The sequence below is a fragment of the Nicrophorus vespilloides genome, unplaced genomic scaffold (assembly GCF_001412225.1).
Source record: "Nicrophorus vespilloides isolate i.1.1-1 unplaced genomic scaffold, Nicve_v1.0, whole genome shotgun sequence".
NCBI classification, from domain to species: Eukaryota; Metazoa; Arthropoda; class Insecta; order Coleoptera; family Silphidae; genus Nicrophorus; species Nicrophorus vespilloides.
Window position 1 is genome coordinate 60,224 of NW_017097767.1, and position 26,964 is coordinate 87,187.

At 34.8% G+C, this 26,964-nt stretch overlaps 6 protein-coding genes across 7 annotated transcripts; 4 read left to right on the plus strand and 2 right to left on the minus strand.

The window, feature by feature from the left end:
• Position 1: 1 nt before the first annotated feature.
• LOC108560888 (putative sodium-coupled neutral amino acid transporter 10) lies at positions 2-2,781 on the minus strand. Its single transcript, XM_017918599.1, has 5 exons — positions 2,495-2,781; positions 2,040-2,438; positions 1,863-1,984; positions 1,519-1,807; positions 2-1,465 (listed from the first exon to the last, which is right to left on the minus strand). The coding sequence occupies exons 1-5, from the start codon at positions 2,582-2,584 to the stop codon at positions 80-82; spliced, it is 2,286 nt and encodes a 761-aa protein (XP_017774088.1). The 5' UTR covers positions 2,585-2,781; the 3' UTR covers positions 2-79.
• A 275-nt stretch (positions 2,782-3,056) lies between these two features.
• LOC108560890 (mitogen-activated protein kinase kinase kinase kinase 5-like) lies at positions 3,057-5,559 on the minus strand. Its single transcript, XM_017918604.1, has 4 exons — positions 5,177-5,559; positions 4,762-5,023; positions 4,425-4,707; positions 3,057-4,364 (listed from the first exon to the last, which is right to left on the minus strand). Exons 1-4 carry the CDS (start codon positions 5,438-5,440, stop codon positions 3,251-3,253), a joined length of 1,923 nt encoding a protein of 640 aa, XP_017774093.1. The 5' UTR covers positions 5,441-5,559; the 3' UTR covers positions 3,057-3,250.
• On the plus strand, positions 5,317-20,298 carry LOC108560893 (serine/threonine-protein kinase RIO2). 2 transcript variants are annotated; one of them, XM_017918609.1, is made up of 5 exons: positions 5,317-5,371; positions 18,525-18,603; positions 18,657-18,798; positions 18,853-19,231; positions 19,291-20,298. In XM_017918609.1, the coding sequence occupies exons 2-5, from the start codon at positions 18,538-18,540 to the stop codon at positions 20,156-20,158; spliced, it is 1,455 nt and encodes a 484-aa protein (XP_017774098.1). In that variant the 5' UTR covers positions 5,317-5,371; positions 18,525-18,537; the 3' UTR covers positions 20,159-20,298. The 2 variants fall into 2 exon arrangements, with proteins under 2 accessions (XP_017774098.1, XP_017774096.1); XM_017918607.1 differs by lacking the exon at positions 5,317-5,371 and having other exon boundaries at positions 18,417-18,603; positions 19,291-20,297.
• Positions 10,594-11,798, plus strand: LOC108560882. Its single transcript, XM_017918593.1, has 2 exons — positions 10,594-11,097; positions 11,346-11,798. Exons 1-2 carry the CDS (start codon positions 10,594-10,596, stop codon positions 11,796-11,798), a joined length of 957 nt encoding a protein of 318 aa, XP_017774082.1.
• On the plus strand, positions 12,146-15,642 carry LOC108560887. The gene is made up of 11 exons (XM_017918598.1): positions 12,146-12,410; positions 12,492-12,594; positions 12,660-12,795; positions 12,858-13,061; positions 13,119-13,397; positions 13,466-13,627; positions 13,682-13,915; positions 13,978-14,305; positions 14,365-14,614; positions 14,684-15,084; positions 15,139-15,642. The coding sequence occupies exons 2-11, from the start codon at positions 12,536-12,538 to the stop codon at positions 15,627-15,629; spliced, it is 2,544 nt and encodes an 847-aa protein (XP_017774087.1). The 5' UTR covers positions 12,146-12,410; positions 12,492-12,535; the 3' UTR covers positions 15,630-15,642.
• A 4,002-nt stretch (positions 20,299-24,300) lies between the features above and the next one.
• On the plus strand, positions 24,301-25,506 carry LOC108560883 (probable protein disulfide-isomerase A6). Its single transcript, XM_017918594.1, has one exon. It carries the CDS (start codon positions 24,301-24,303, stop codon positions 25,504-25,506), a length of 1,206 nt encoding a protein of 401 aa, XP_017774083.1.
• Positions 25,507-26,964: the final 1,458 nt, after the last annotated feature.

Genomic DNA, 26,964 nt, shown 5'->3' on the forward strand with positions numbered 1-26,964 from the left:
TATACAGTATATACATTTATCAAAAAAAAATCAGGAGATCACAGGCAGTTGAGATTTGTAATCGTGTAAAGTGGAGCGCCTATTTTCCGTCTCTATTGGGAATGCTTTTCAAATCTCTAGTCAACGAAACCGTGTCATCCGCTTTGGCAATATCCATTGCTTCTAAATCGATGTTTTGCCCTGAATTCGATCTATTTTTGCCGTTGTCGTCGCACTGTTCATCGCCAACATCCCTCTTGTTCCTATCGTAATCTTTAGACAGAATGTCCCTTCTCATATCTTTCTCTTCTTTGTTCTCCACGACTGTTTCTTTAATTACTTCCTTTTTAACTGTTTCTTCAACTTTAACATCAGTCTTTTCTATATTTGCGATTTTTTCCTCGGCGTCATTGACGATTTCGCTTGGGTTTTGTTTGGTTTCGGTTTTAATCTTTGGTACGTCCAAAACTTGTAATATGCTCACAGGCTTATTCTCAACAACTGTAGGTTTAACATTCTTGCTCAACGCGATCGGAAGTGGACCCAAGTTCTTCAACTTTTGCGAATCCTGCTCTGATATTTGCTTGCCAATGTTATAAGATTCCGGATTTTTCGCAATCATTTGCTGAATAGGTTTATCTTCAGCTTGAACCTCGACAATCTTTTCAATAGCTAATTTCGCTATGGTCTCGATTGCTTTAACTTTGTCTTCTTCATTTTTATGAAGCAATTCTGTAATTATTTTATCCTTTTCTTCGACTTTCTTTTTCTCTTCTTCGTACATTTTCTCTAACTTGGGTGACTTGTCTTCCTTCTTTGAATCCAATAGTTCTTTTTCTTCCTTCTTAATTGCTTCTATGTCCAGTTTAATCTCTTCAGGCGCCTTAGTCTCAACTTCTTTTTTGACGACTGCTTTTTCTGTAACGTTGACTTTTTGAACTTCGGGTAGCAAATCTATTGTCTCCACTTTCTCCTTAATTTGTGGTGGTGAATCATCTTGAGGTTCTTCAGGTTGCGGCGGCTCATGACGTATTTCTTTACGTTCTTCAAGAATCTTCTCTTCGATTTTTTCTATTTCCTTTTCAAGTTTATTCATCTCGATAGCCTTCCGTGTAGTAATGATTATATCCTCTCTAATAGGATTTTCAATTTCTTTCATTACTAATGCCTTCTCAACATGAACTTCTTCAATTGCGTACAGATTAGCATATGTTCCAAGAACCATAACCACTATGCCAATACAGAGCATGGCTTGAGCCAACAACCTTTCATTGGTATTTTTAACTGTGATGCATATGAAACAGCACGCCGGGAAGATAACGCATACAATTACACCAATCGTGGAACCTACTAAACCAAGAACCAATTCGATGTTTGGAATCATAATACCAATTGTTAAAGAGATCAGTATAATCAATACTGTTAATAATCTAAATTTATTCTCCGGTATATATGTTATTGGCGTATCGTGCATTGACGAGTACATCTGCAATTTGAATTGTTAAGTAACAGTCTAATAAATAATATTTACAAACTTACTGGCTTGTATAGCAATGAAAATAAACTAGCCCTGCAAGGGAAAATTACCAGTGGGAAACTGAATGCCACAGATAAGACAAAACCCATTTTCATCAATTCCGTGATTATGGACGGTTCGAAGTTTAGCAATATATTCCCACTGAAGGTAGGCTCATGGGATAAAGCAATGTATCCAAAAACTCCAACAAATATATAAACAATAGTGCAAATGTTCACTGCTAATCTTACAACTCCATTCATCTTCTCCTGAGAAGCATTTGGAATTGCCTGATAAATCTCAAACAATTGCCTGAAAATAGTATATTAGTGTCAAATATATTTTTCTGATTTTGTAATGAAATTACGTTTGACAAAATAGAGCCATTGAAAATATTGGAATGCATTGTAAAATGCCAGCTGGCCTCCAGTAAACCACTTTATCATACCAATCTCCTTGTAATATATGAGGTGCTGATTCCCACATCACCTTGAAATTAAATGTGTTAATATATACAAATTTCTAAATGCATGTAAGTTCTTACTTTTAGAACTAAGCAGGCATAAAAGCCAACAGTAGCTGTGCTTACTGTGCTCAAACTGCTAACATTCCTTAATAATCCTAAAGGTAATACACAAAATGCAGCCAGTACAAAAAGAATACTAGTTCTCAAAGTGTTTGAGGATGGTGTATTGGTCATATGAGCAATAATTTGTGGTCCCAAATCACCCATGACTACAAAAAAGGCAATGCATGTCCCTAGAAGGAAACCAATCAACCCAATCTCCACAAACAGTTTTCCAAAAGTGCCAAACACATGGAATGCCAAATTTTCAAATGTCCTCAGTCTTGCCTTAATTGCAGATTTAAGTAGGAAATGGCATGCCAATCTTGATATAATACTGCTAACAATCAATAAAAGTATTGATAAGATGATGCCACACTGCAAGGATATAATTTAATTATCAATTTTTTGATGTAATATCAATTGATCTATACCTGTTTGAAACAGTATGGCATTGCAAGTATGCTAACACCAATTATACTGTTTGCTAGGGTCATCACATGTATTGCTTGTTTGGAATCCATTGCGAACACACTATAAACTAGTACTCAACACAAGCTACATTAATATTTTCATTCAAAAATGCACGGCTTTCTATTTTCAAGTAAACGTCAAATGTGGCACAATTTGTTGATGATTTATGGGAATTTATTTGTTGTACAGTTGGCCAACACTCTGCAACTTATGCAAAACTAATAACTTGATTGTTTGAATATTGCCTATACTAAATTGAAATTAGCAAACAGTTTTCAATTTTAATTATTTGAAATTTTGTTTTTTTTTTTACATATATTAGAACAGGCCAAATGACCTATAGTCAATAGCCCGTTGAAATAATGCATGTAATTTTAATTAATGACTTTTGTAATTTTGTTGTTGTTATTATTAAATTAAAGTCTAAGTTATTTAGAGATCGTAGCTTTGCAAGAAACAAATAATTAATTAATTAGAAATTTATTAATATTTAAATACGAATTAAACAAATAAAAAATGAAAAATATATGTATGTTAATGTCTAGAATCGGAATTTGGATTGCGTAAGGTGTTTTGTTTTGCCGTGGCAAAGTTATTTGTTTTGCGTTTTCCATATCAGTTCTGTATTATTTTATTAAAGTTCTGGCAGGGTTCACGCTCATCTCGGTTCGTGCCAAAAATCTCAGACGATTCCATTCAGGTTTTCACCTGTTGTTTCATTTCTTGGAATTGTTGCTATTACTGGACGAGCTTTTACTGCCGAAGTTTCCATAAGCTCCGAAGCGCTTGTCCTCTCTTACCGTGCGTTTGGGTGCAATTGGAGGCGCTTTACCGTTCAGGGCGATGGTGTATTGCGATTGAGGGACCTGGATATTGATTCTATGCTTTGTGGAAGAGTCGCTCTCCGTGCTTACAGATGATTGCAATTTGATTGTTTGGAATGGAAGGGCGTTCTTGATGCCAAAATGATCAAAGTTTATTGTTGTTTGCGAAGCTGATGATTCGTTGGAGGTGTATAGGCTGGAAGTGCCGTCTGATTCATCGAGGGAATTTGCTTGTTTCATCATCGTTTTTGTTGTTGTCTTCGTTGTTGCTTTGGCTTCAATCAGTTTATCCTTTTGCTGTTCTAGGGGTATCCTAGGATCTATTGGAGGGGAATACACTTCAGGGACTTTGCGAATAGAGTTTCTTCTGCTGATCCGTCGCTCAATTGTTGCGTGTCCATTGCTAATTCGTCTGTCTGTTATCGGTCCTCGGTTGTGAATCCTTTCTCCTGCTGGACCTGTCTGGTGATCTTTGATTCTAATATCGTCGTCAGTGTCTTCGTAATCCTCAACATCCTCGTCTTCTTCCTCGATGACACTGTTTTGGATCCAGTCTCGTATTCTATCCTTTTTCGCAGCTCTGTCCACTGTTGTTTCCAATCCATATTGCGTTAAAGAGAATAGCAACTTATTTTTTTCCGCGGGACTACTGTGGAAGCTGTACATGGAAGGACATAGACCCTCTTCTTCGGCGGGGACTTCGTTGTTCTTTTCTATACCTATTTTAGAAAGCCACCTGTCGTCCATGAAGCGGTAGAGTTCGGCTAATCCGGCAGGGCGCTTCTCAGGTCTGGGTTCTAAATATTTCTTAAACAATCTTTGACCTTTCGAGGATATAAGCTTGAAAAGCTTCGGTTGTCTTCCTATTTTCATTGTGCTCAAATGCCATGAGAGGTACCTAGTATAACGTGGATCATCGCAAGCTGCTTTCTGCCATGGAAGGCATCCTGTTAGGCAGACGAAAATCACAATGCCAAATTGCCAAACGTCGTGTGAGGTAACGGTCCTAAAATTAAACGATTATTTGATTGTATGCTTAGCTGATGTGTTTTCGAATATAACTTACATATAATCTTTGTCTGCTTGAATTTGTAGCACCTCTGGAGGAGCGTACGGCAGCCACTCGTTTCTTCTTGGCACCACGCATCCCACGCGCCTTGTTTCACCGAAATCACACAATTTAATACGCGAGAAATCTGATTTAAAAACTAATATATTGTCCAGTTTAACATCTCGATGCACCAAGTCTCTTGTGTGTAGATGCTCCAAGGCCGCGGCAAGCTGCTTCGCCACCCTCTTCGTGTGCAATTCCCCGATTCCAGTTTCTTGTACGTTTGAAGTCAGGTCGCCTAAAAATAATGAACTTGAGAAACTGCTTTTTTTTGGCAGTGTCCACTTATTACCCAACGGCGCGTATTCTTGTGAGAAAACATAGAATCCAGCCGTTTCGAACGCAACATCGTACGTCGTGATGATGTTCTTGTGCGCCCCCAGATGCAACCCATAATGGAACTCCCTGTAAAAATCCCTCAGTGCTGTGTACGGCTTCGGAAGCGCTTTCAATACCATCTCCGTATCAGTGGCTTTGTGCTCGACTAGCAGGATCTTTCCGAACCAACCTTCGCCCACGATTTGCAGAATATCGAATTCATCGGCCAGGCTTACCTTTAACAGACAACCACAACAATTTCCTTTATAACGTTAAACAAATCCGTATAATTTTGGCAGGACAATAGAGCATTTCGAAAAGGTATTATTTTTAGCTGGCGGCGCGAACGTGGACGCATCGGACGAGAGATGCACTCCAATCATCATTACTTTTTCCAGTTCGAATTCGCGGATCCTGTGGATGCTGCCGCCGATTGCGTGTTTCATCTTGTTACTGCCCATATTTACTGTCCTTTCCGCATTGGCATCCTTTAAAAATAAACTATGTAGAGAGTTGTTCACATCCGAACATCGGTCTGAACTAAGTGAGGTCTGATCAACTGAGGCGTCGCGACGCTTACTGCTGTAAGTAAGGCTGAGACGACGCCGGTCAGCCCGGGCTGAACGCCTCTCCAGAGCGTCGCGATCTTTCATTTCTCACACTGGCATTCAAATCTGGGACGGCACGGACGTATTTATGGACGTCATCGACACTTAAATTCACTTTTGGATTATCTATTACAAAATCCACTTCCTAAATAACACCGCTTACACTAACATTATAATGAATGGACATAAACATTCACCTTCTGCATTCAAAACAACTCGAAATAATTACGCTCACTTAAAACTATTTTATAAACTACTACAAAAATATAATTTATATACAAAATCATATTTAAAGTTCTATTTATATATTTACATAATTACTAAAAAATATATAATTAAAACTTATTGCATATTAATTATGTTTAATAACTGTTATAATAAATATTATTATTGTAATAATTCCAATATTTCACTCTATTTGACAAATTTTATATATTAAAAAGTATTATAAGGCTGCCAATGTTAACAATCACTAAAGTCATTTTTTTTCATTACATTTTTATACAACATGAAATTTTAAACATTTTACACGTAAACACATCAAACGTTCGTAATATTATGTTTATCTTTTCCAATCTCAAATAACGTTACTATAATTTATTACCTAACACAAATATTACATATACATACAAACGTTATTTGGAATACAAATCCTAACTAACTTTTGGGTTTTTGCAAATAGACCAAATAATAATTCGTATCTGGATTATTACGAGATACCGTTTAAAATTTACTTTTATAATTTAACGTGGATAGAAAATAATAATTTAAACTTTATTTTTATTATGTGTAAATTACAGAAACATATATTTTGTGTGACTTTCAAAAGCTTTTACTTTTATAATTCTGAAAAACTTACTTTTAAGTTTTTTTCTATATAACATAACATTCATGATATAGTAGTCACGTATGTTACATTTTTTCGAAACGTATTAATTCTGCAGAAAAGTTATATAGCGGTATTATTGTGAAACGTTTCTTTACGATACAAATGAAAAGTGTTAAGGAAAACAGAAGCTTACTAATAGACGCGCAATATCTACATAGTTTTGATCTGCCCACATATTGCAGCTTATGAAATGAATTTCAAGTAAATTGGTTCATATTTCAGAACCCATATGCCAATACCAATGCGCACATGAGTAGATAAACGAGATTTATTTTTATTAAGATTTTTGCTCCACCGTCTTATTTTTTAAAGAAAATTTATGTTGGAAACAAAGCGTAATTTATGAAGTTTAGACGAGAGTGAACAAAAAATTGTACGCGCTGTATGAATCTTTAGAAATACGTGCTTTAATCGGAAGATCACTACGGTGTGTATTAAAATATGCGAACAATGGCTTCAGGAATTTGGATTGTTGCCAATTCTGGATACAATGCAGATGTTCTTATTGTTATACTTAGCGTATAGCAATTAGGATTTCGAAAATATAATATTATGGTTGGGTAATTTGCGGTCTGCCAAATAAATTGAAAATATTTTGGTTTTATTGTCAATAAAACTATCGCATCGCACACGTTTATGTTTTGCAAATGCTCAACGACGTGTAAATGTAATGCGGAAGTTAAACATCCTTTCCAAGATCTTATTATAAAGCAAATAAAATAGTTGACTTTTAATAGATTCAAATATTTTATGTATTATTGTCAAAAAATACACTTTGGTATCAATACTCGTTTTTTTTAATAGAACTGCACCTAGGATACAATTTTAACCTTTGGCCGGGCTTACTAGAAAAAATTTTGTCTAGACCGCATAGATTTCAAGGTTTCATTGTCAACTTAGGATATTTTGGAACGCGATAGTAGGCGTACTTTTGAAGTTTCGATTGATACAACAATTTATCATGGCCCATATTTGGCGCCAACAATAAAATGTACAAGTTTATCTGCAAAACTTGTTTAGTTCTTCATTTTTGGAGTTAATAAATAGATTTCTTCTATATCTTACGAAATAGCTGTTTCATCATCATGGATTTATTCAAAACGTTTAATTTTTCAAAATATGTGCTACCAAATTTTCTATTGCAACAGAATCAATGTTACCAAATAATACTTCTGATACTCTTTATTGATTGTTGAAGAATGAAATGTTTAGAGAAAGACGTTTTAATCGCAAATATGTTTTACAGAAAAAAAATATGCAAGAAAAACGATTTAAAATATGAAAAGGGTGTTTTGATCTTTCAAGGTTACGTTGCTCGTCTTGAAGAATGAAAGTCATTAACATCCCAAGAATATATTTGTTAAATTCTTAAAATACATGCAGGACGGCAATAAACTCGGTGCATTCTTGGAAGTTACCCCAGACCGAAAAACTGAAGCGCAAACATTTATTTATTTATTCCATGCGCAGTTCACTGTCCTATACGGATGACCATAATAGCCCTAATGCATTTCGTAATGTTGTGCCTCTAATGAAGATTGATTTTATGCTTCGCGCATTCCAAATATTTTCGTTGGGCTACCGTAACTCCGTCCACGATGATGATAATGATGATGATGTCTTGGAACGGTGACGTCACGCGGATTTTCCTATTTATAATGCGACTTCGTGGCGAAAATCTAATGGCGGGACGGAGGAAAAACTTGGTTTTGTTCCAAATACACATAGCGCCCGATTTCAAGTTTCCATTATCCCAAATTGCTTTCTTTAATCTCTGTTTAAAAATAAATTGGCTGACTTTGTGTATTGATTAATAAGGAGCGTTTACCGATTATAACTATACTAAAAAAAATGGAGAATGACGACTTTGCGAGACAGTGTAAATGCATTGCTGTAGATATTACTTAGGTAATATAAGTAGACTTAACTTGAGTTCAGTTGATGCATGAGCAATATGTTTATAATCATTTGTCTTGAGTAAAAATAGAATGAAGTTAAAATGAGTAATTGAGCAGTAAATACACCGAACGAAATTCAGCACTTCAATTTGGCTGTTCAATTTTATATTCAAAATAATACACATTGTTTTATCCTAATTTTAATGTTCTTCATATGTCTTCATAATATGTTAAAACTTATTTGTTTACATCCATTAACTACTTTTACTACTAATATTAGCTTAGAATCTTCGAAAACTTATTTAACAAGTTATATATTTTCTTAATATTACAGTTACATGCATCTTTAATCTAATCATCACAACTAGAGGAAAGTTATGAAGTAACGTTCTGCATTATTTATTTGGACTATTATTAGTATTTCTCAAAGGACAATAAATGATGCGTAAAAGGAGTTGTGTGTTGCGATCTTAGTATTTTGGCAATCCTTTGTGTGTTTCTCTTATTAAGGTTTGATGGTTTTGGCAGTGACCTGAATCATGTAGTATTATTAATTATTTCTTATTTATTCACAAATTTATTTATATAAAATATTTTGAACATAAATCATTGCCCAACTACGATAATATAATGTTGAACTTATATACCCGACTTTATGGTCTTTCTTACAGTTTATGTATCTTCTAAAAAGTAATGAACTTAAGATTTTCTGTTAATATTCTGACTGTCATTTTGTTAGTACTTTTCAGGGGGACCAAGTCATATGAGAAATCTGTTGTATAGCCACTGTGGTGGCGTTCCTTAGTACATGGAGAGCACATAACGCGGCGCTACAAGTAACAGCAAATATAAAAGCGCCAAATAATTTGAAATTTAAAATAATAAAAAAAAAATACTTTATCCTATCAAATAGTTTTTATTGTTTTAACGTTTTCGCACTATTTATATTTGTATCCGCGACTGCTTGACTGCTTTTAACCGAGTTTGTTCTGATCCAAATAAGTTTAATTATTATTATTAAACATTTTAGTATTTCTTAAGACTTGTTTGTATTAGTCTATTAATTAGTGAGTATTGTTAAATTAGTAGGATGGCGATAAAATCCTTGTTAGATTTACTTTTAGCTCTTTATACCCAAGGTTGTTTTGTAAGTGCCATTGGATATATTTAATTTATTTTAGCTTTCCAGTCTGATTGAAGGAACATTTGCGAGGACTATAAGGTGGGATAATTTTCACTTATTTGTTTTAGGCTATTTAGAATTTCATTTAGGATTTAAATAAACTGAACTACAAGTAAACTCCATTAAGTGTATATTTAAAATGTATTGGACAACAGTAAACAAATATAATTATTTCGAAAGGAGATACACTTGTCCAGTTCCGGGATGTATATCCAAAAGAACAGATATTGTACTGAAAATAGTACACCTCTCCAATATGCTTCAGATCACTTTCCGTTAGCCATTACAGGGGTTGAATTGAGTAGGGCCTATTCCAACAAAATATCCTTTTTTGTTCCTGACTTTGTTGGTACTTTTACATGCTGGATTGAGTATGTTCGATACCCACTTACCCAAGTACTTGTTGATTCATATTTGATTAATTCTCTAATTTATTCTGCAAAATGGAGAAATTAATTAGTAGAGACATATGAAATATCTAAACATTACCTAATCAGGAAATAACGAATGTAAGGATAATAATATATTAGTAATTTTTATTTATTTCAATACATTATTTTTAGATTTAGTGAGTAGTAGTAAAAAAAATTAACTAATATATGTGGTGTCGAACTTGTAATAATATAAATGAACATTTAGTTGGCTAAATTTACAGAGAAGTCTGTAATTATTTTACATAAATAATTACAGACTTCTCTGTTACTTCAATTACATATTGTATAATTTGCAATAAATAGTAATATTAGATAATATAAAAGTAAATTATATATGTAAAATATCACCTTTAAATTTAATAAATGTCGAGAATATGGATGGCACAACCATACGCAACGAAGCTCACACTTTAGACGGTAAATATTTAGGTTTTGTTTTGGTATATTGCTTTCCATTGCTTTCGTTTGAATTAAGGTTGCATAGAGACCACTGAAGATGGCGCCACTCTATTTTCAAATTTGCGAGGGCACGCCAAAACGCCACGATAAAACCAGGGATGGTGGTTTCTACACCTGGGTATAAAGCGCATTGATGGTAGGTAGGTGGAAGGTATTTATATGTTGGTCTACGCAGACGATATTGTCTTTTATGGGACAGGACCGAATATATATAATGATACCACAAAGATAGATAGATGCCTAAGGAACCTAAATAGCTATCTGAAGATGTAAAATCTAACAATCTCTCAAGAAAAACAAAGGAAGTTCTATTTTCCAGAAGAACACCGAGTTTCATGCCGCCAATCAATTTGGAGGGACAACAGGTGGAATGGGTGAAAGAAATTAGATTCCTGGGAGTTTGGCTTGATAGTAAACTATCATGGAATAGACAACTAGCCCAAACCCTTAAATCAACGGAAAAAGGAATCAACATGCTTAGAGCGATTTCGAGCATAGATTGGGGATCAGACCCGGCAACTGTTTTAATATTTTATAAATCGTTTATTCGTCCCAGATTGGAGTACGCTGGTTGTATTTTCTCGTTCTGTGCAAAGTATAAAATTTTAGCCCTTGATAGAATACAAAACAAGGCAATTAGGATTGCTCTTGGAATGATACGCACAAGACCCATCAACTCTCTACATATGGAGGCCGGAGTGGTCCTGCTGAGCATTAGACGTGAAAGCATTACCAAAAAATATATTTGTAGAATTTTGGCTCAAGATAACACGCCTGTGATAAAGGCGATACGGCGAGCGGCATTTTTATTTGGTGCTAAGCCTTTTTGCCAAGTAAAGGTATGCCCTTACTGATCGAAGCATACAACGTAATGAGCCGATGGGAATATCTAATATGCAATTCGTCGATTCAAGACTATTTTAATTTGTCTCTGAATATTCGTTTTAAAAAATGGAACAGGGTTGATTTTATGAATAGATGTAATGATAGTGTTCCAATGCAACAAATCACCCAGAGTTTCCTTTTATTTTTAAACACACAATGGAAAGACCATGTTCATATTTACACAGATGGTTCTGTTAAACAGGATCCAAGGTCATCTGCCTATGGGTTATATGTAGATCAGAGGGACATATCTGAGTGTGGGTATATTTTACCATTATTTTCACCAAAGGCTGTGATATTTTCGGATTCAAAAAGTGCGATGGATGCAATTGAATCCACACTGTATTCAGCGAAGGATAACTTTATTATATTTAAAATTAAGGCTCTACTGGGCATGTTGAAAAGGTCAGGCACGAAGACTTCGTTCTGCTGGATACCGGGTCACGCGGGTATTCCTGGAAATGAAAGGGCAGATGGTCTGGCCAGTGAGGGACATATGGGAAGAAGAATGATGCAGTCTATTGCATATACCGATTTGTATCCAATTGTTATCAAGGACGAATGCGAAAAATGGCAATACATATACAGTAACGCATCAACTAACAAAGTGAGAAGATACTTCGAATGGAATGCCACAGTGCGATCTAAACCATGATTCGTGAGAATGGGCTTCACTAAGAAACAAGAAGTATCGGCGTTGAGTAGATTGCGATCTGCACATGACAGATCGGCTGCTCATGATGTGAGTTGTTTATTTGAATTTTTATATATTTAATTATTTTTATCGGTTTGTTGGATATTTTGTATATCTTAACTTTTTGTGACATATTTATTTATTGCTGGTACCTTTATAACAATTCACATAATATTTGACCTACCTATCCGAGACCTTCCACATTGTGAAAAGAATCGCCGGGTCCCGGTTTGTGAAGAATTAATATATGTTTTGTTTTTAATGTTTGATCTTATTTAATATGGCATTGATTGGCTACATGCACCCCGTTGTGCGAACTAAGTTGCATACTTCCACTTCTTCGGAGTGGAAGAAACAGAAACGCCACTGGTCCGCCACGTCTTTGGTCCGCAGGGCTCATTCTAGAGGGAGGTATCCTGCGGGAAAAATAAAAAAATTGGAATATGGAGCAAAATTTATATTTGGAAATTAATGTAAATGACCCCTGACGAGCATATTCGCAGATTCTACCGCACCCATTAAAGATAAATTCATTGTACGTAGTGCTTTTCATTGACGATACTTTTGTTTTTCGTAAGTATTTGAACATCTAACCAATTAGAACTCAATAAAACATTGTTTTTTTTTGATTGGACGCTCTCTTTTTACATATAGAATCGAGTTCAGTTAATGTGTCGGAGAGGTTTCGTCAAATTAAAATGAGCGCATTCCTAGTGACCGTAGTAGTCATTGCCGTGATCTATTGCATCATATCATGGTACAGTATAATTATATGCACTTAGTGCAATAGAAATTACACTTACATAAATTACTAACTTAAAGGGTGTTACCAAAAATTATCACCTGGACGTTGGAGGGGAAGTACAACGTGAATCTTCAGATCGGCCACATCGGCCTTCCCTATTTCAAACTTTGCGACGTGAATCTCTGCAAGAACGGATTCACTGGATTCACCATTGTAAGTAGGCTTACCCAGTGTTGTCAATAGTTACTGCATTTGTTTATTTACTTGTTCTGTAGCACATAGAGGAGATCAGCATCAACAGCAGCTTCTTCAACTCAGAAGTGACGAAGCTTGTAACACTTGTTGTCAAGAATGTTCATATCAATAAGGATGTGGGAACTCAACAGCAGGAGCAGGTTGTTCCAGTGGCACAGAATAGGGGCAATCCGATGGATTTTAGGAACAAGAAAATTCCGCGATTCATCACAACCTTTGCTCAGGTAAATTCTCATTTTCATTCTTTTCCTCATGTCTAAGTAAAAATATGTATTTTGCAGTTTATGGCAATTCATGTGTACAACATATCTGCAAATCTGCTTCATTCTGAGAGCCCTGGATGGTTGCTGCATGCAACTGTCAGTGAATTGCATCTGGATGGGAGCATTGTGCAGAATTCCAGGACGTTATTGGTGAACGTCAATATGTCTGAGGCTTCTGCCAGAGTGTTGAGGCACTCTGACAACAAGAAGAGTAACTATGAGACTTGTCTTGGTGAGCTGAGCTTTGCCATCAGTTTGGAGGCGACGCTCGACGCGCAAGGACCTCTTTCGTTTGAAGTAATCCTTGAAAAATGTTTAATTTGCATGGTAGCATCATGAAGAATAATCTCCTCCTTTATTTACAGAAATTAAGTATCATCATGTCTCAAACGAGCGCCATGATCAGCGATGATTTCTATACGCTCTTCCAGAAGAAGCAGAGCAAAGAGTGCAGTCCTCGCGTTACCCACGTTTCCGACTGCAACGATAACGATTTGATGCTAAGGCTGGCCCCTGTCGTCCCGAAAGTAACAACACACACGTTATTTATTTTTTTCTGGGCCAACAATGATTGTTTTTAGAGTTTTCTAATCAAGATCGAAGAAACGAAGCTGCGGGGAATGTGCGAGAACAGTCGCACGGAATTTCAATCGTCTCTCAAGAGCTTACAGATCAACTTCAGGTTCAACAGCGTATCCCAAGTGGGCGATCTCCATCTGCCCAATCTGTTCTTTTCCTTCAAGCTGGACACGCTGCATCTGCACAACAATCGCAAGCAGCTGCTTTACATGTCACAGTTCAAATTGGACGCTAAGGTTTGTCATAAGTAATTGCAAGTATAAAAGTATACATACTGATATTTAATTGGTTTTGCCAGTTCGACTCGAACGTGGTCGATCTGTATATCTGCATGAACACGCTCCGCCTGACGTACGATCATAAGAGCATCTATAAGTGGATTTCCATGTATTTCCTGCAGAACAAAGGGACGTCGATGGTCGCGGAAGTCTCGGAGGAACAGATTATGGTGGCTGCTGCCGCTGGAGGACGGTCCGTGCTGGAACGACTGGCCTCCATATACGCAGTGAATGGATGCGCAGAATTCATTGGAATTTCTTTTACCATCAAACTCAACAGCGGATGCAACTCCGTGGTGGGCTTCAATCTAGTAAAGTTGATTTTGAATCAGTTCAAGGATAAGCGCGGTAATTCCCAATTACTAATATATTTATCCCCTATTCATCAATTCAATATGTGTTTGCAGCTAGTTCATACAGCAAGTACTTGCCTAGGTTGCTGCTAGGCAATAGGCATTGGCAAATGGAGGTGCTCATAGAGTGTTTGTGGTGGAGCTTCAACGTCGATTGGACGTGGGGTTTCATCAAGTCGCACATTTGTGGCACACCTCTCTACCTCGACAAGGCACTAATCAAATTTGGAACTCACGACAAGAACGAAACTAAGATTGAGAGTCTGTTGGAGTGGTCCAAATATCTAGTTTCCTACGCGATACAGTGAGTTTACGGAAATTTTCGTTAGAATTGTGCAATTGCAAAAGTGACACTTTCAAACATCTTTTCTAGATGTCTGCAACAGGATCGAATCAATCCGTTGTTAAACGTGTTGAGCGTCCTGAAAATAAATACGTTCAACAATTGCATCCGATGCGATGAAATACCCACCTGCAAGGTGTTTGTTAAGTCGGCAATCATCGAAGATGATATCGCTATCAGTTTGCAGCTGCTGGAACGGATCGTGGTTAACTGGTCAACTCCGATCCCTCTGAAACTGCTCTCTCTGTTTAGAGACATAAAGGATTTCTCACTCGTCCTCGTCGAGAGTTTCGGCTCAAGGATCGCAACCACCCAACAACAACAACACGAGATGCCCTCAAAAGAGAAGAGGACATTCAGCGTGAACATCTGCGGACTTCTTTCATTTCACATACACATTTCCCAGAGGCATAACGCTAAAATTGAATTACGTAAGGAATTAATGAAATTTGATTTAACAACTATTAATTATTATTATTATTTAGAAAATGTGTTAAAGGCCCTAATGGAAATGGCTTTAACGAACACGAGTACGGTTATTTCGATCGCCGATGTCGAAGTCTTTAAACTGCAGGGCATACAAGTGCGGCCGGTGGCAATCACAAGCCCGGGAATCGCAATCCCGGGAATCGCAATCCCGACAATCAAAATTCCGACAATCGAAATCCCGGGAATCGCAATCCCGACAATCAAAATCCCGGGAATCGAAATCCCGGGAATCGAAGCCCGACAATCAAATCCCGGAATCGAAATCCCGGGAATCGTAAGCCCGACAATCGAAATCCCGGGAATCGTAAGCCCGACAATCAAAATCCCGGGAATCGAAATCCCGGGAATCGCATGCCCGACAATCGAAATCCCGGGAATCGCAAGTCCGACAATCGAAATCCCGGTAATCGAAATCCCGGGAATCGAAATTCTGGGAATCGCAAGCCCGACAATCAAAATCCCGGCAATCGGATGGTGGCTACGTTAAATATGATTTGTAATATTTAAGAGAGAAGTGGTAGACCTAACAAATATACATATTAGTTATACAATAGATGACAATAAATTGGTCGGCCACGACACCTCCCGCGTTGAAGTAGAGAAAACTGCGAAGAATAAGCATTTTTCTTGTCTAAAAACATAAAATAACAATTATTTTTGTATAACAAAATAAATAGTTTGCAGTTTCTTCATCTAAAATTCACAACATAAAAATATGGTTTAAGTATCTGTAGTTCTTCTTTGCTGACACAACAAAATATAATAATATTATAATGTAATAAAATAAAATACACAAATGTGAAATCTCAATTTATAATTACAATAGAAGTGTTTATTGGCGTCAAAAGTAATGAAATGTTCAGTTTTCTATTAAAATTAATTTTTCAAATATTTTACATTATTTTTCATTATCAATAAAAGGTTGATAATGTTCCTTTTCAAAGTTAATATGACCTATCTTTTTCACCTATCCTCATTGAAAATCTATAATTTATTATTTTGTGTATGTACACACACTTTCATTTTAAATTCTAAAGCAAAAATGTATATAATATCGTCATCTCCCCATTCATTATCAGTTTCTAAAATACGTTTAGCATCGTGTTGTGTCCAACCACTAAAGTTTGGGTAAGATTGAGGACTATTATAGATCATTAACAGAATCAATATGCAGAGTAGGCAGATCCCACGGAAGACAGTGACCGTTTGCGTCGTTTCTTCGTATTTTCAACTGATAACAAAACTGCAGTAACCTGAAGCTGAACCTCAATCTCCCACCCCGTCCGTATTAATAAGAATTAACTTTGTCAGTACAATAAATATTTAAACTTAGTCTTAGTCAATCTCTTAAAGTATCTACATTGTCTTGGAAGGAACCCCAATAGTACCAATTATTATAATAAACTTGTTTAAAACCAATTGAATTATTTCATTCCTACAAGTTAGACTCCACAACTACAACACTAGACAATATTCCACAGTGTCCAGAATTCCATCCCTGGGACACAACAATCGTTTTGTCATGAACATTCATTTAAATTCGATGAACATAATAATTTGTTTTTAAATGTTCTTAAATTTCCTTTAAAATTGCAAATTTTCATTAATGAATAAAATAAACAATTTCCATCTTTAGCTACATTTTTTAATTTTAATATTTTCTTATTTTGATTTTTGATTTATTTGCATTTTGGAGATTTTTCCTTTAACTAAATCTTTTTCTTTCTTTTCACTAAATAGAAAAATTGATTTGCAATCTATATTACGTACTTCTTTATCTTTGCCCAATACATTTTTATAATTTGATATGAAATAACAACTTTTCTTTTTGTGATTATTGTGATTAGTTTTACCACAAATAAAACATTTTACGTTTTTTATTTTCCTTTCAATGTTTATACAGTTTGTTTGGAATTGATTTGGATTTTCCTTAATTAATTTTTCCTCATTGATGTTCTGTTGATTATAAATATAATCATAATTATTGTAACTTCGATTAAAAATATTTTCAACAGTTCTGGATTCTAAATAAAATTGATCTAGGCGAATTTCTTTTTTATTTGATTTTCTTTATTGAGTCTGGAATGATTACGTACAAGTATCCGTTTGTATATTTGATGGACACGTTACATATCATTTGTAATAATTATACATATTAGTTATACAATAGAGGATAATAAAATGGTCGGCCACGAACATTTTTAAATTATTCTACTATATTTTAATAGGTACAATGGATACTGAAAAAAATATTTTTAAGACCTAGGTCGATGGCTCTTTTGCCCGATTACTAATTGTTGTTATTTATTCATAATAACAATAAATAATATTAATTATGATTGTATTCTTTTTTCGTTGACTTATTCATTATAAAACTTAAGAAATATTCTATAATAAAATCAGTTTATGTTATTAACAATACATAACAACAATTAATAATCTTATTAAGTTTTAGATTATTCTTCTATTTTTAATATACATTTTATGTATTTCCGAAGTCCCTTGGTCTATGCGTTTTATAGTATAACCAAAAACAAAGAAACACATGCAAAGAAACCTCCACCAAGCGTAAACAATCCTATTGATACTGATTATTCATAATCATAAACAAAGCCTTACTCCCTAGAAATAAAAAAATTCGAGCGAAGAATTTTTATAAATATCTTTATTATTTAGTAATATATAAATGAACATTTAGTTGACTAAATTTACAGAGAAGCTTGTAATTTTTTATGTAATTGTATAATTTTTATTAAATAGTAATATTAGATAATATAAAAGTAAATTATATATGTAAAATATCACCTTCAAATTCAATAAATGTCGAGAAGCGGTGAATATTTAGGTTATGTTTGGTTGTATGATTTTGTTTGAATTAAGGTTCCATAGAGACTACTGAAGATGGCGCCACTCGATTTTCAAATTTGCAAGGCCACGCCACCACACAGCGTCTTTGGTCCCCAGGTACTTTTCAATAATCTTTAAAAAAAAATAAATACGTAGTAATATGTAAATACATATACAATAAAGTATATACACCTATCACTCGCTTTACACGGTACTCGATTTACACGTTTTTCTACCGTGTAAAACGAGGGATAGATGTACTTTAGTATTTCAAGTTAATTTTTTATAAAATTGAAAATAAATAAACTTTATACTATTTGTAATATTTTATTATATAAGTACAATAAGATAAACTGTAATTTAATTGTAAATTTAGAAAGAATTGGTCTTAAATTTTGAATTTGAATGTTTGAACTAAATTGGCTGTACTGATTGTGGTTTAGTGGAATGAAGAGTATAATATTTATTATAGGCAACCCAAATAACGAAAACATTAACGTAACCTAACTTTGGTGTACACATGTTATTATTATAGAATTAGCATCAAGATGGGGAAGTTGAATGTGACTCTATTGAGATATTTAACAGCGGAAGATTTCCGTGTGTTAACTGCTGTAAGTACTTTTTGTTTGTTTATAATTGCTATTGTTAAATTAATGTATTTTAGTTGGAGATGGGAATGAAGAACCATGAGCTAGTTCCGGCTGCTCTAGTTGCTTCAATTGCTAATCTTCAGCATGGAGGTGTACACAAGCTGCTGAAGGATTTGTGTAAACACAGATTGCTCAGTTATGAGAGAGGGAAAAAGTGTAGGTAAAATGCATTGTTAATGCAAAACACAATATTTACTTGATTTATTTTAGATGATGGTTATCGCCTTACAAATTTAGGATATGATTTTCTCGCATTAAAAACATTGACAAAAAGAGATGTGGTTGCATCTTTTGGAAATCAAATTGGTGTTGGCAAAGAGAGTAACATCTATGTTGTTGCAAATCAAGATAATGAGCCGCTTTGCTTGAAATTGCACAGATTGGGCAGGACATGCTTCAGAAATATTAAAGATAAAAGAGATTATCACAAACATCGTAAAAACGTCGGATGGCTATATTTGTCGAGGATATCTGCGACGAAAGAATTTGCATATATGAAAGCTTTACATGAAAGGGGTTTTCCTGTTCCAAAGCCCATTGATTTCAATAGGCATTGTGTTGTTATGGACTTGGTGATTGGCAAACCTTTGTAAGTTCATGAGGTGTTAAATAATTCTTTTGAAATTAATTTGGTTCTTTTCATTTTAGGATAAACGTCATGGAAGTGAGTGACGTTGAAGGCTTGTACGATGAGTTGATGAATTTGATCGTGAGATTTGCAGATTCCGGCGTAATTCACGGCGATTTTAACGAATTTAATATTATGATCAACGAGGATGAACGACCGATTATTATTGATTTCCCGCAGATGGTTTCAACTGGTCACATAAATGCTGAAGTATACTTCGACAGAGATGTTACTTGCGTTAGGGAATTCTTTAAAAAGAGGTTCGCTTATGAGAGCGAATTATACCCGAAGTTTTCCGATGTCGAAAGAAACGATAATTTGGATGCTGAAATTCATTGCTCAGGATTCACTAAGAAAATGGCTAGAGATATCAATGTTGAATTAGGAATTGATAGTGACGATGATGATGAAGAAGATGACGAGGTTGAGGATAATGTCAGCGACGATGAAGATATTGAAAATAATGTCAGCGAGGATGAAGAAGTTAAAGATGAGACAGAAGAAATTCAAAAAGTTAAAGATGATATAGAAGAGATTACAAAGGCAACAGAGAAAGTTGTTGTGACCAAAGAAGAGTTTTGCACTGTTGATAGTATTTTTGATAAGTTGAAGGGCGATAATAAGCAACATTTGCAGGTAGTGGATGATAATGAATCTGTAAATTGTTCTGAGGGTTCAGATGAGTTGTTTGAAAGTAGGAGTGTTAGATCTTGTGCAACTACTATTCATCCAGATGAAATTAAGAAGAGGATCAAGAAGCAGATTTATTCTAAAGAGAAGAGAATACAAAGGAAGAAATGTGTGGCCAAGGGAGAAGCTAGTGCTACAACTAGGGTTAGGAGAGAGAACGTTGATACAATTAAACAGAGCGATGGAATTTGGGGTTAAATATGTATATTATTTATATTAAACATTTAATTTTTAATAAAATATAAAAATAAGTTTGATTTTCAAATGTAACTATTTAAATCATATTTTACGTTAATCTCTTTGCGGAAACTGAGTGATGTTAGGAGTCATGATTGTATAAATCTTATACAAATTAATAATCTTGTTAGTGTTATGTAGAGTACAATACGGATAGATTAATAAAAAGATTGAAAGTGAAAGTTTAGTGTGATTCATGCATCTATAAAATGTATGAACAATAAAGTATGAAAGTGAGTGAAATATTAATGTGGAGATGTAGTGGAGATTAATTATAAATTGGTCAAATGTTAGATGTGTGTTTATGTAGATATAATATGTAATGTATGGTTTGAGATTAATCAATTGAACGCACGGGGTGGGTGGGTTATCTTTGTGCGGTTTGTAGTTTTAGAGCGGAGGCCCAATTTATATATGTGATGTTGGCAGATGCATATGTCAATGCCATGGAGTTAGTTAATTAACAAATTGATTACTCCACATATTAACAACCAACTGCACAACCTCAACTTCCTGTTGTAATGTATGATAGCTGATTACATAGCAACTTGTCTCATCTCCCGGCAATAATTAATTAAACCCAGACTGAGCAATATATTTTACGCCGCCGCAGTTTCGTCGATATTAAAAGCAGAGAGAGAGAGAGCGATCAACCGTTCCTGTTGACAATAATTAAACTACATGCGCCTCGAGTTTTTGGGTAAATCGTAATGATGTCGGGTAATTTGTTTTGCAATGGATGATTTAGAAGAAAAACGCAATGCAAACCAATGGTCGTAAATCTGCGGCAAAGATAATTTTCAGCCGTATACATAGGTATTTTTGTTGTGTTGTTGCTTTTCTTGTCTTCTTTGTTTGCTCTTGTGGTGGTGGCTGGGCGTGAAACGCGAAAAGATATAAAAGTCAGGAGTGAAACAATGGGTCTGGCCTGGTCTGGTCTGGAACGGCGGGGTGGAATGGAGGTGAGTCTCTGGAGACCTTCGAAGATGAGCAAGGATGTCATTGCCATGGTAACACCCCGCGCTGCATGCCGTTGCAGATTTAAATGCCCCATAAAGAGTAAAACCCGGAGACTAACCGATTACACACTATGGGACAGGCTCATGAAATATATAGGTGTGCTGCTCTGCTCTTCGTTCCTGCTTTCTACCTTTCGCTCTGTCCGACCCCCACGGGTACAGACCCTCCAAAATATATATAATACTATCTCTCAAACTGTATCCACCTTAACGCCGAAAGATCAATATCTTTAACACTTCAACAATTTTATTACCTAACCGTGCAGTTTCCGCATCGCGCTATGGTCTACTCTTAACTAGAAAATCTTTACTGTCAGAAGCATGCCGTAGAGGATTTAGCAATTTGAATAAGAATATATACATTAAATTAAAAATCATATTTGAATAACTTTTCTTCGTAAAAATTTTACTATTATTGCTTTAAAAAAAATCTATACACTTAGAAATAATTTTCTTTTTAAAATTACTGTTTTCAGCCATTTGTGAATGAAAATTTATTATTTTATTACAATAAAAGAAATATATATACACATTCAGATATAATCATCAGAAATACAAAAATCTTAAAGAAAAATGGAATAATATTTTTCTACTGTTTTAAGTTCTGTTTCAAGACTTCTTATTTGTTTCTTAACTTTCTGTAGTAGTCAAACATTAAAAACATAAAAATAAACTTCTAATAATAGTAATATTTATTGCAACAACAAATGACCATGCAATAACAAATATAAAATAAAATAAAACTATTCCATTTTTTTTATTATCAACTATGAATTACTTTATTATACTTTAAAATTATTCAAAGAATTAAGAATACATTCAACAAAAATCAGGATTTTTTTTTTATTTAATTTTATATTCATTTCAGAAAGTTTGAAACAATCACGCTTATTAATACAAATTCATATTATTCATCAAATCAAATTTTGTTACTCTTTTTGATACGAACGCCTCTGGTCGTAGCAGTTTGCAATTTGAATCGTATATAATTTACGTTTTATCGAATTTCAACTTTCGACGGGTTCAATTTAATTATAATATGATAATATGAAATTTAATTGCATGCGAGACTGTGATTTGTGTTTAATTTTAATTAAAGCTGACCCCCAGCAAACGACAAACAAATGTTTCAAAATGAAAATATAATTGTTTCATTATCGTGTACGTTTCGGACAAATAGAACAAAAAATAAACATCTCATTTTGGCTTCGATATATAATTTCTGTTTCATCGGGCTGTAAAATGTATAATAATCAATGATGTTTGAAACTGAATTAGTTATTAGGAATAAATTTAGTAATTACAATATTCAAATACTCTCTGCAATTATTATACTTTTAATTATTGATCAACGATGTTAAATTAACAATTTTAGAAGTAATTAATTATGTTTTGTTCTAATAGAACAAAACATAATTAAGAATAAATGTCATGGATTTTTATATTAAAATTAAAACAATATCATTTTAAATTATAAAATATCCATACTATTATATATGATGTAGAGTAAATAAAGTTATTAGTTTTGGTTGCATTGTAATGAAGGTATGATATAAATCTTGATCGTGAGAGAAGCTGTGTTTGTTTATGACATCAGTTTTTTTTAGTTTTGAAAATGATGATGCAGAAGAAAAAGTGTAACAAACATATCGGGAAGCTGATTAAAATTCCTGATCGGCGTTGTGTGCGATGCAGCAATACTTTCGTAAAGTCCTTCCGCACAATGGAACGGCGCGCTCTTTTGTGGTCAGAATTACACGCACTTAAATTACTTTTTATTGTGCATATTGTAATGTAAACAATGTAATGCGAGGGCCCAGCAATTGGTTCCGGGTTTTAGATGTTTGCTCGGTGCGATGGGTTTTTGTTGTTTGCCGTTGGTTAAATGTTCCCGATGCGTATCAGAATGAATGCATTTACCTTAGCCGATTGAGGCGCTAATAGACAATTATCGAAGCCATGCGTGAAATAGCTTGATTGACAATATCAATCATGAATCGCCGGACTCTCTCATATATTAATTTGGCCCATTGATTGACGTGAAACGTTTGCATCACAATGCCGATACATTGCCGATCGCCACGCTGAAAGTAGTCTTCAGGTTCCTTTCAGTCGACAAAATGGTGATTAATTCAATCCCCCCGAAGCTTTGTGCGCGGCCGGATCCTCTCTTCTATATGCACGAGGCCTCTCCGCTAATTTCAAGCGAGCTTCGAATATGCGAAAAACTGAAAAACCCATACAAAAAGCTGTAGTTTCATCCAGACACAATATCGCATCGCATATACGGATGCATAGAGACAAGTAATTAAAATTTAATTAATAACCGAATGCAATGGGAATATGATTAATTACATATTACACAGAGCCGCCGTTTGTTCGCTGAACAATGATACACTTTTGTAGGTAATAATTATTAACACATGTTTCCGTAACGAGCCTTTAAAACTGTTCGCTATGCTTCGTGCATTTAATGCATATGTTCTCTACTAATTAATGTGCACTTAAAACAAGAAAAAGGTTAACTGGATGCAGTATGAAAAATATAATTGAATACTAGTAAAGTATACAAATAATTACATAATAATAATAATAAAAAGTATTCGATACTATATCTAGTAAGGTGTCCAAGACGAGGAGTTGACTTGGTTTGTGATATAATTTTGTGACAGGTCACAACAGACACGATTATGATGAATAACGAGCAACGAAGCAACAGCAGAATATCGAGTACCACAGGGAACCGTGCTAGGATCATCGCTGTATAACATACACAACAATGACATGGATGAGTTGGAATTGGATGGTACTTTATACATGTATGCAGACGACGCATGTATTATTTATGGTGGATGTGACCCGACGCAACTAGATGAAAGCATAAACTAATGGAATAAAAAATGTATTAATAAATATATAAGAAGATGTATTTCTTTGAAATTGCGTAAAAATATAACTAGCAAATATACATTTTGTTATAAATTTATAAAAAAAGAATTGTCGAAGTATGTTGTGAGATGTACGGTGCCCATAGAAACGTGATCAATATTATCTGATTAGGCGATATATTTTTGTGCTGCGAAGATGAAGTTTGTATTCGTGTTTGCGCTTTTCGCGTTGGCTTCGTACTCTCAAGCTTATTATGAGGGCTCGTTGTACGTTGTTAAATTGAAGCCGCAGGATTTGATAGATCTCAAGAGCGATGATAAAGCCGATTCGATGTGGCTGATTCAGTACTACAACGGCTCAGATGCCTTCGCGATGAGGAATGGAAGTGTCGTATTTGAAAACGTCGCGAAATGCCTATCCGGTTACGTTCATAGCGGAGCAATCGATATCGGCACCACTGAATTACTCAAGTACATTAATCAGCTGAAAAGACTACCATCTTACCAGATGCTCGGTTATTACAAATACATTCCCAACTATTTGGGCGATATCGAAGAGGAAGAGGAGCTGACTGAATCTACGGTGAAGCAATTCCTGTACTTCTTCGACGAGAGAAGAATGTCCAGATTCGTAGAGACCAAATGGAATTACGAGCTGGGACGTACTGATATGGACGATATTCTGAACGAGTCGTTGAAGTCGTGGCTCGTGATCTACTACCATCCGCAGTGCGAGAAGTGCAAGAGTTTGGCTAAGATCTGGCAGAAGCTTGTCTACGAATTCAAAGAGAAGATTTCGTTCGGTTCGGTGGATAACTTGGAGTTTACAGTACTGAGCAACGTGGAGGATTATCCGGTGATCAAGTTCTCTCCGATGGGCAAAAAGAAGAACAAGGAGGAAACGTACGAGGGCGATTTGACATACGAAGCTTTAAGACAGTACGTTCTTGGAAAAATTAAGACGCCGAAGGTGAAGCAGATAACTGGGGTGAATGTAATCGGGCCTTGCTTGAAGCGCAAGCATTGCATCATCACTTTCATTCCTCTGCTGCTGTACTGCGACGCGGATTGCCGCAGTAATGTTCTCGGCGATTTAAATGAGACCAGCAAGAAGTACAATACACGTTCGTGGATTTGGCTCTGGTCCGAGTATCAGGATCAGGGAGATCTCGAGCAAGTATTCTCTATACAAGAATCGCAGCATCCCATCGTTTTGGTCCTAAACGTTCATGGAAGCTCCTATTTTAAAGTGGAGTATCCTGATGGTTTGAATGCGGAGGAATTAGAAGATGTTGCAGGCAGGATCGACAGAAACATTGGATTTGATAATATTTTGCACATTAATTACAAGCCGGATATTAAAACTGCTCCTATCTGGCGTCACTCCAAAGAAGAGTTATAATTTTTTATTTGATGTTGTTATGTTTCTTTTTTTGTCAATATTCTTACTTTTTGCGAAAATAAAGCGTTATTGATTTAATTTATTATGCAGTGTAGGAAGAGAGACTTTTTACTTCTGCTTTTGTGGTTGCGTTAACTTTCTGGTGGACGCATTAAAAGTTTTCCTTCCTTTTTGTGTGTAAGCGCGAACTTTTTATTTCAGAGAAAACTAAATTCGTCAAAGATTACTTACACAAATCAGAACTTGGCATTTTCATCTTAAGGATATACATTATATAATTCTGTTAAAAAGGAATTTTCACATAATCTCAACTAATATTAAATAAAAGTTTATATGAATAATATCATTTAAAAATAACTAAATTAAAATTCACATACTAAGTAATACTTAAAAATCATTTATTTTTTTGTTAGAAAGAATAATAAAATTAAATGCTTTTTAATTTAACCTAATCTAACCTAACATAAATAGTAAACAATTGCTGTGCAAAAAAAGAAAACAACAGTTTTTGTTTATTTTCTTTTTAAATGATAAATATTTCATGAAACTACGTTTATTGGTTCAAATTTAATAAAAAATGTAGCAATATGTTAACAGAAAATACAAATTGCTGAAAAAAGACGTTAATACTATGGAATTCTGTGCAAGAATGCAATTGAAAGGAACAATAGTTATGCAATCACAGAACCGATTCGGTTTAACTGCCTTTTTTACTGGCTGCTTAATGGAGTTTCATTGAAAATGACATTAGCGGTGTGTTCTTTCCTGTATTGGGAAAACTGCGCGCGAGAATGATTTTTTTATTGCGGCACGTTTCGCACATTTGCATGAAAATTCGATTTGTATGCATTTCGAGCATCGAATTGAACTTTGCACACATGTGAAAGTTTTAAGTGCGAAATCACAGTTTCAGGTCTCCGAGGTGCTTTTCGGCGGAAACATCCGGGGGGACTCATTCATTTGCATGCTTTCATTTCGCACCTTTATGATTCCGGTGTACATGTAAGTGTGTGTGTGTGTGTATGTGTGAAACATTCAAATTCCAGCCCATTTAAATAAATCCGGAAAACAGTGTCGTCGCCAATAACCGGAAATTCGAACTGGCGTAATCGCCGCATAAAAAGAACTTAAGTTTAAGTGCGCTCCTTCGGCTGCGATGGCTCTATTTGTTTTAACATCGAATTCAATTTATTTTATGGCATCTCACATAAGGATTTCTGGTGACTACTCAATTTACATCACCATATATTCAAAATCATCATTTACACTAATGTCATCTTTTATTTTATAAATAAAAAATTACAAAAAAAGTTAAATAAAATTAATGGAAATTATAATACTTTTATGATATAATGACCAGATTAAAGTCAAATATATATTATGTGTAACTATTGTATAAAGTGAGATAACATATATTTATAATATCTAATACAATGGAATCAACAGCATACATGGGCA

What these genes read in the sequence shown, in the direction of transcription:
- LOC108560890 (XM_017918604.1), bottom strand. Translation starts at nt 5,440, where the DNA reads ATGAAAGATCGCGACGCTCTGGAGAGGCGTTCAGCCCGGGCTGACCGG. An exon ending in GCGAATTCGAACTGGAAAAA is followed by an intron (nt 5,024 to 5,176) that starts GTAATGATGATT and finishes TGTCTGTTAAAG; the next exon opens with GTAAGCCTGGCCGATGAATT. An exon ending in ACAAGAATACGCGCCGTTGG is followed by an intron (nt 4,708 to 4,761) that starts GTAATAAGTGGA and finishes CATTATTTTTAG; the next exon opens with GCGACCTGACTTCAAACGTA.
- LOC108560893 (XM_017918609.1), top strand. Translation starts at nt 18,538, where the DNA reads ATGGGGAAGTTGAATGTGACTCTATTGAGATATTTAACAGCGGAAGAT. An exon ending in TTATGAGAGAGGGAAAAAGT is followed by an intron (nt 18,799 to 18,852) that starts GTAGGTAAAATG and finishes GATTTATTTTAG; the next exon opens with ATGATGGTTATCGCCTTACA. An exon ending in TTGGTGATTGGCAAACCTTT is followed by an intron (nt 19,232 to 19,290) that starts GTAAGTTCATGA and finishes TTTTCATTTTAG; the next exon opens with GATAAACGTCATGGAAGTGA.
- LOC108560882 (XM_017918593.1), top strand. Translation starts at nt 10,594, where the DNA reads ATGCCGCCAATCAATTTGGAGGGACAACAGGTGGAATGGGTGAAAGAA. An exon ending in AGCCTTTTTGCCAAGTAAAG is followed by an intron (nt 11,098 to 11,345) that starts GTATGCCCTTAC and finishes TCTGTTAAACAG; the next exon opens with GATCCAAGGTCATCTGCCTA.
- LOC108560888 (XM_017918599.1), bottom strand. Translation starts at nt 2,584, where the DNA reads ATGGATTCCAAACAAGCAATACATGTGATGACCCTAGCAAACAGTATA. An exon ending in ATGCCTGCTTAGTTCTAAAA is followed by an intron (nt 1,985 to 2,039) that starts GTAAGAACTTAC and finishes TTTAATTTCAAG; the next exon opens with GTGATGTGGGAATCAGCACC. An exon ending in TTTCATTGCTATACAAGCCA is followed by an intron (nt 1,466 to 1,518) that starts GTAAGTTTGTAA and finishes TTCAAATTGCAG; the next exon opens with ATGTACTCGTCAATGCACGA.
- LOC108560887 (XM_017918598.1), top strand. Translation starts at nt 12,536, where the DNA reads ATGAGCGCATTCCTAGTGACCGTAGTAGTCATTGCCGTGATCTATTGC. An exon ending in ATCTATTGCATCATATCATG is followed by an intron (nt 12,595 to 12,659) that starts GTACAGTATAAT and finishes ACTAACTTAAAG; the next exon opens with GGTGTTACCAAAAATTATCA. An exon ending in TCAGTTCAAGGATAAGCGCG is followed by an intron (nt 14,306 to 14,364) that starts GTAATTCCCAAT and finishes ATGTGTTTGCAG; the next exon opens with CTAGTTCATACAGCAAGTAC.
- LOC108560883 (XM_017918594.1), top strand. Translation starts at nt 24,301, where the DNA reads ATGAAGTTTGTATTCGTGTTTGCGCTTTTCGCGTTGGCTTCGTACTCT.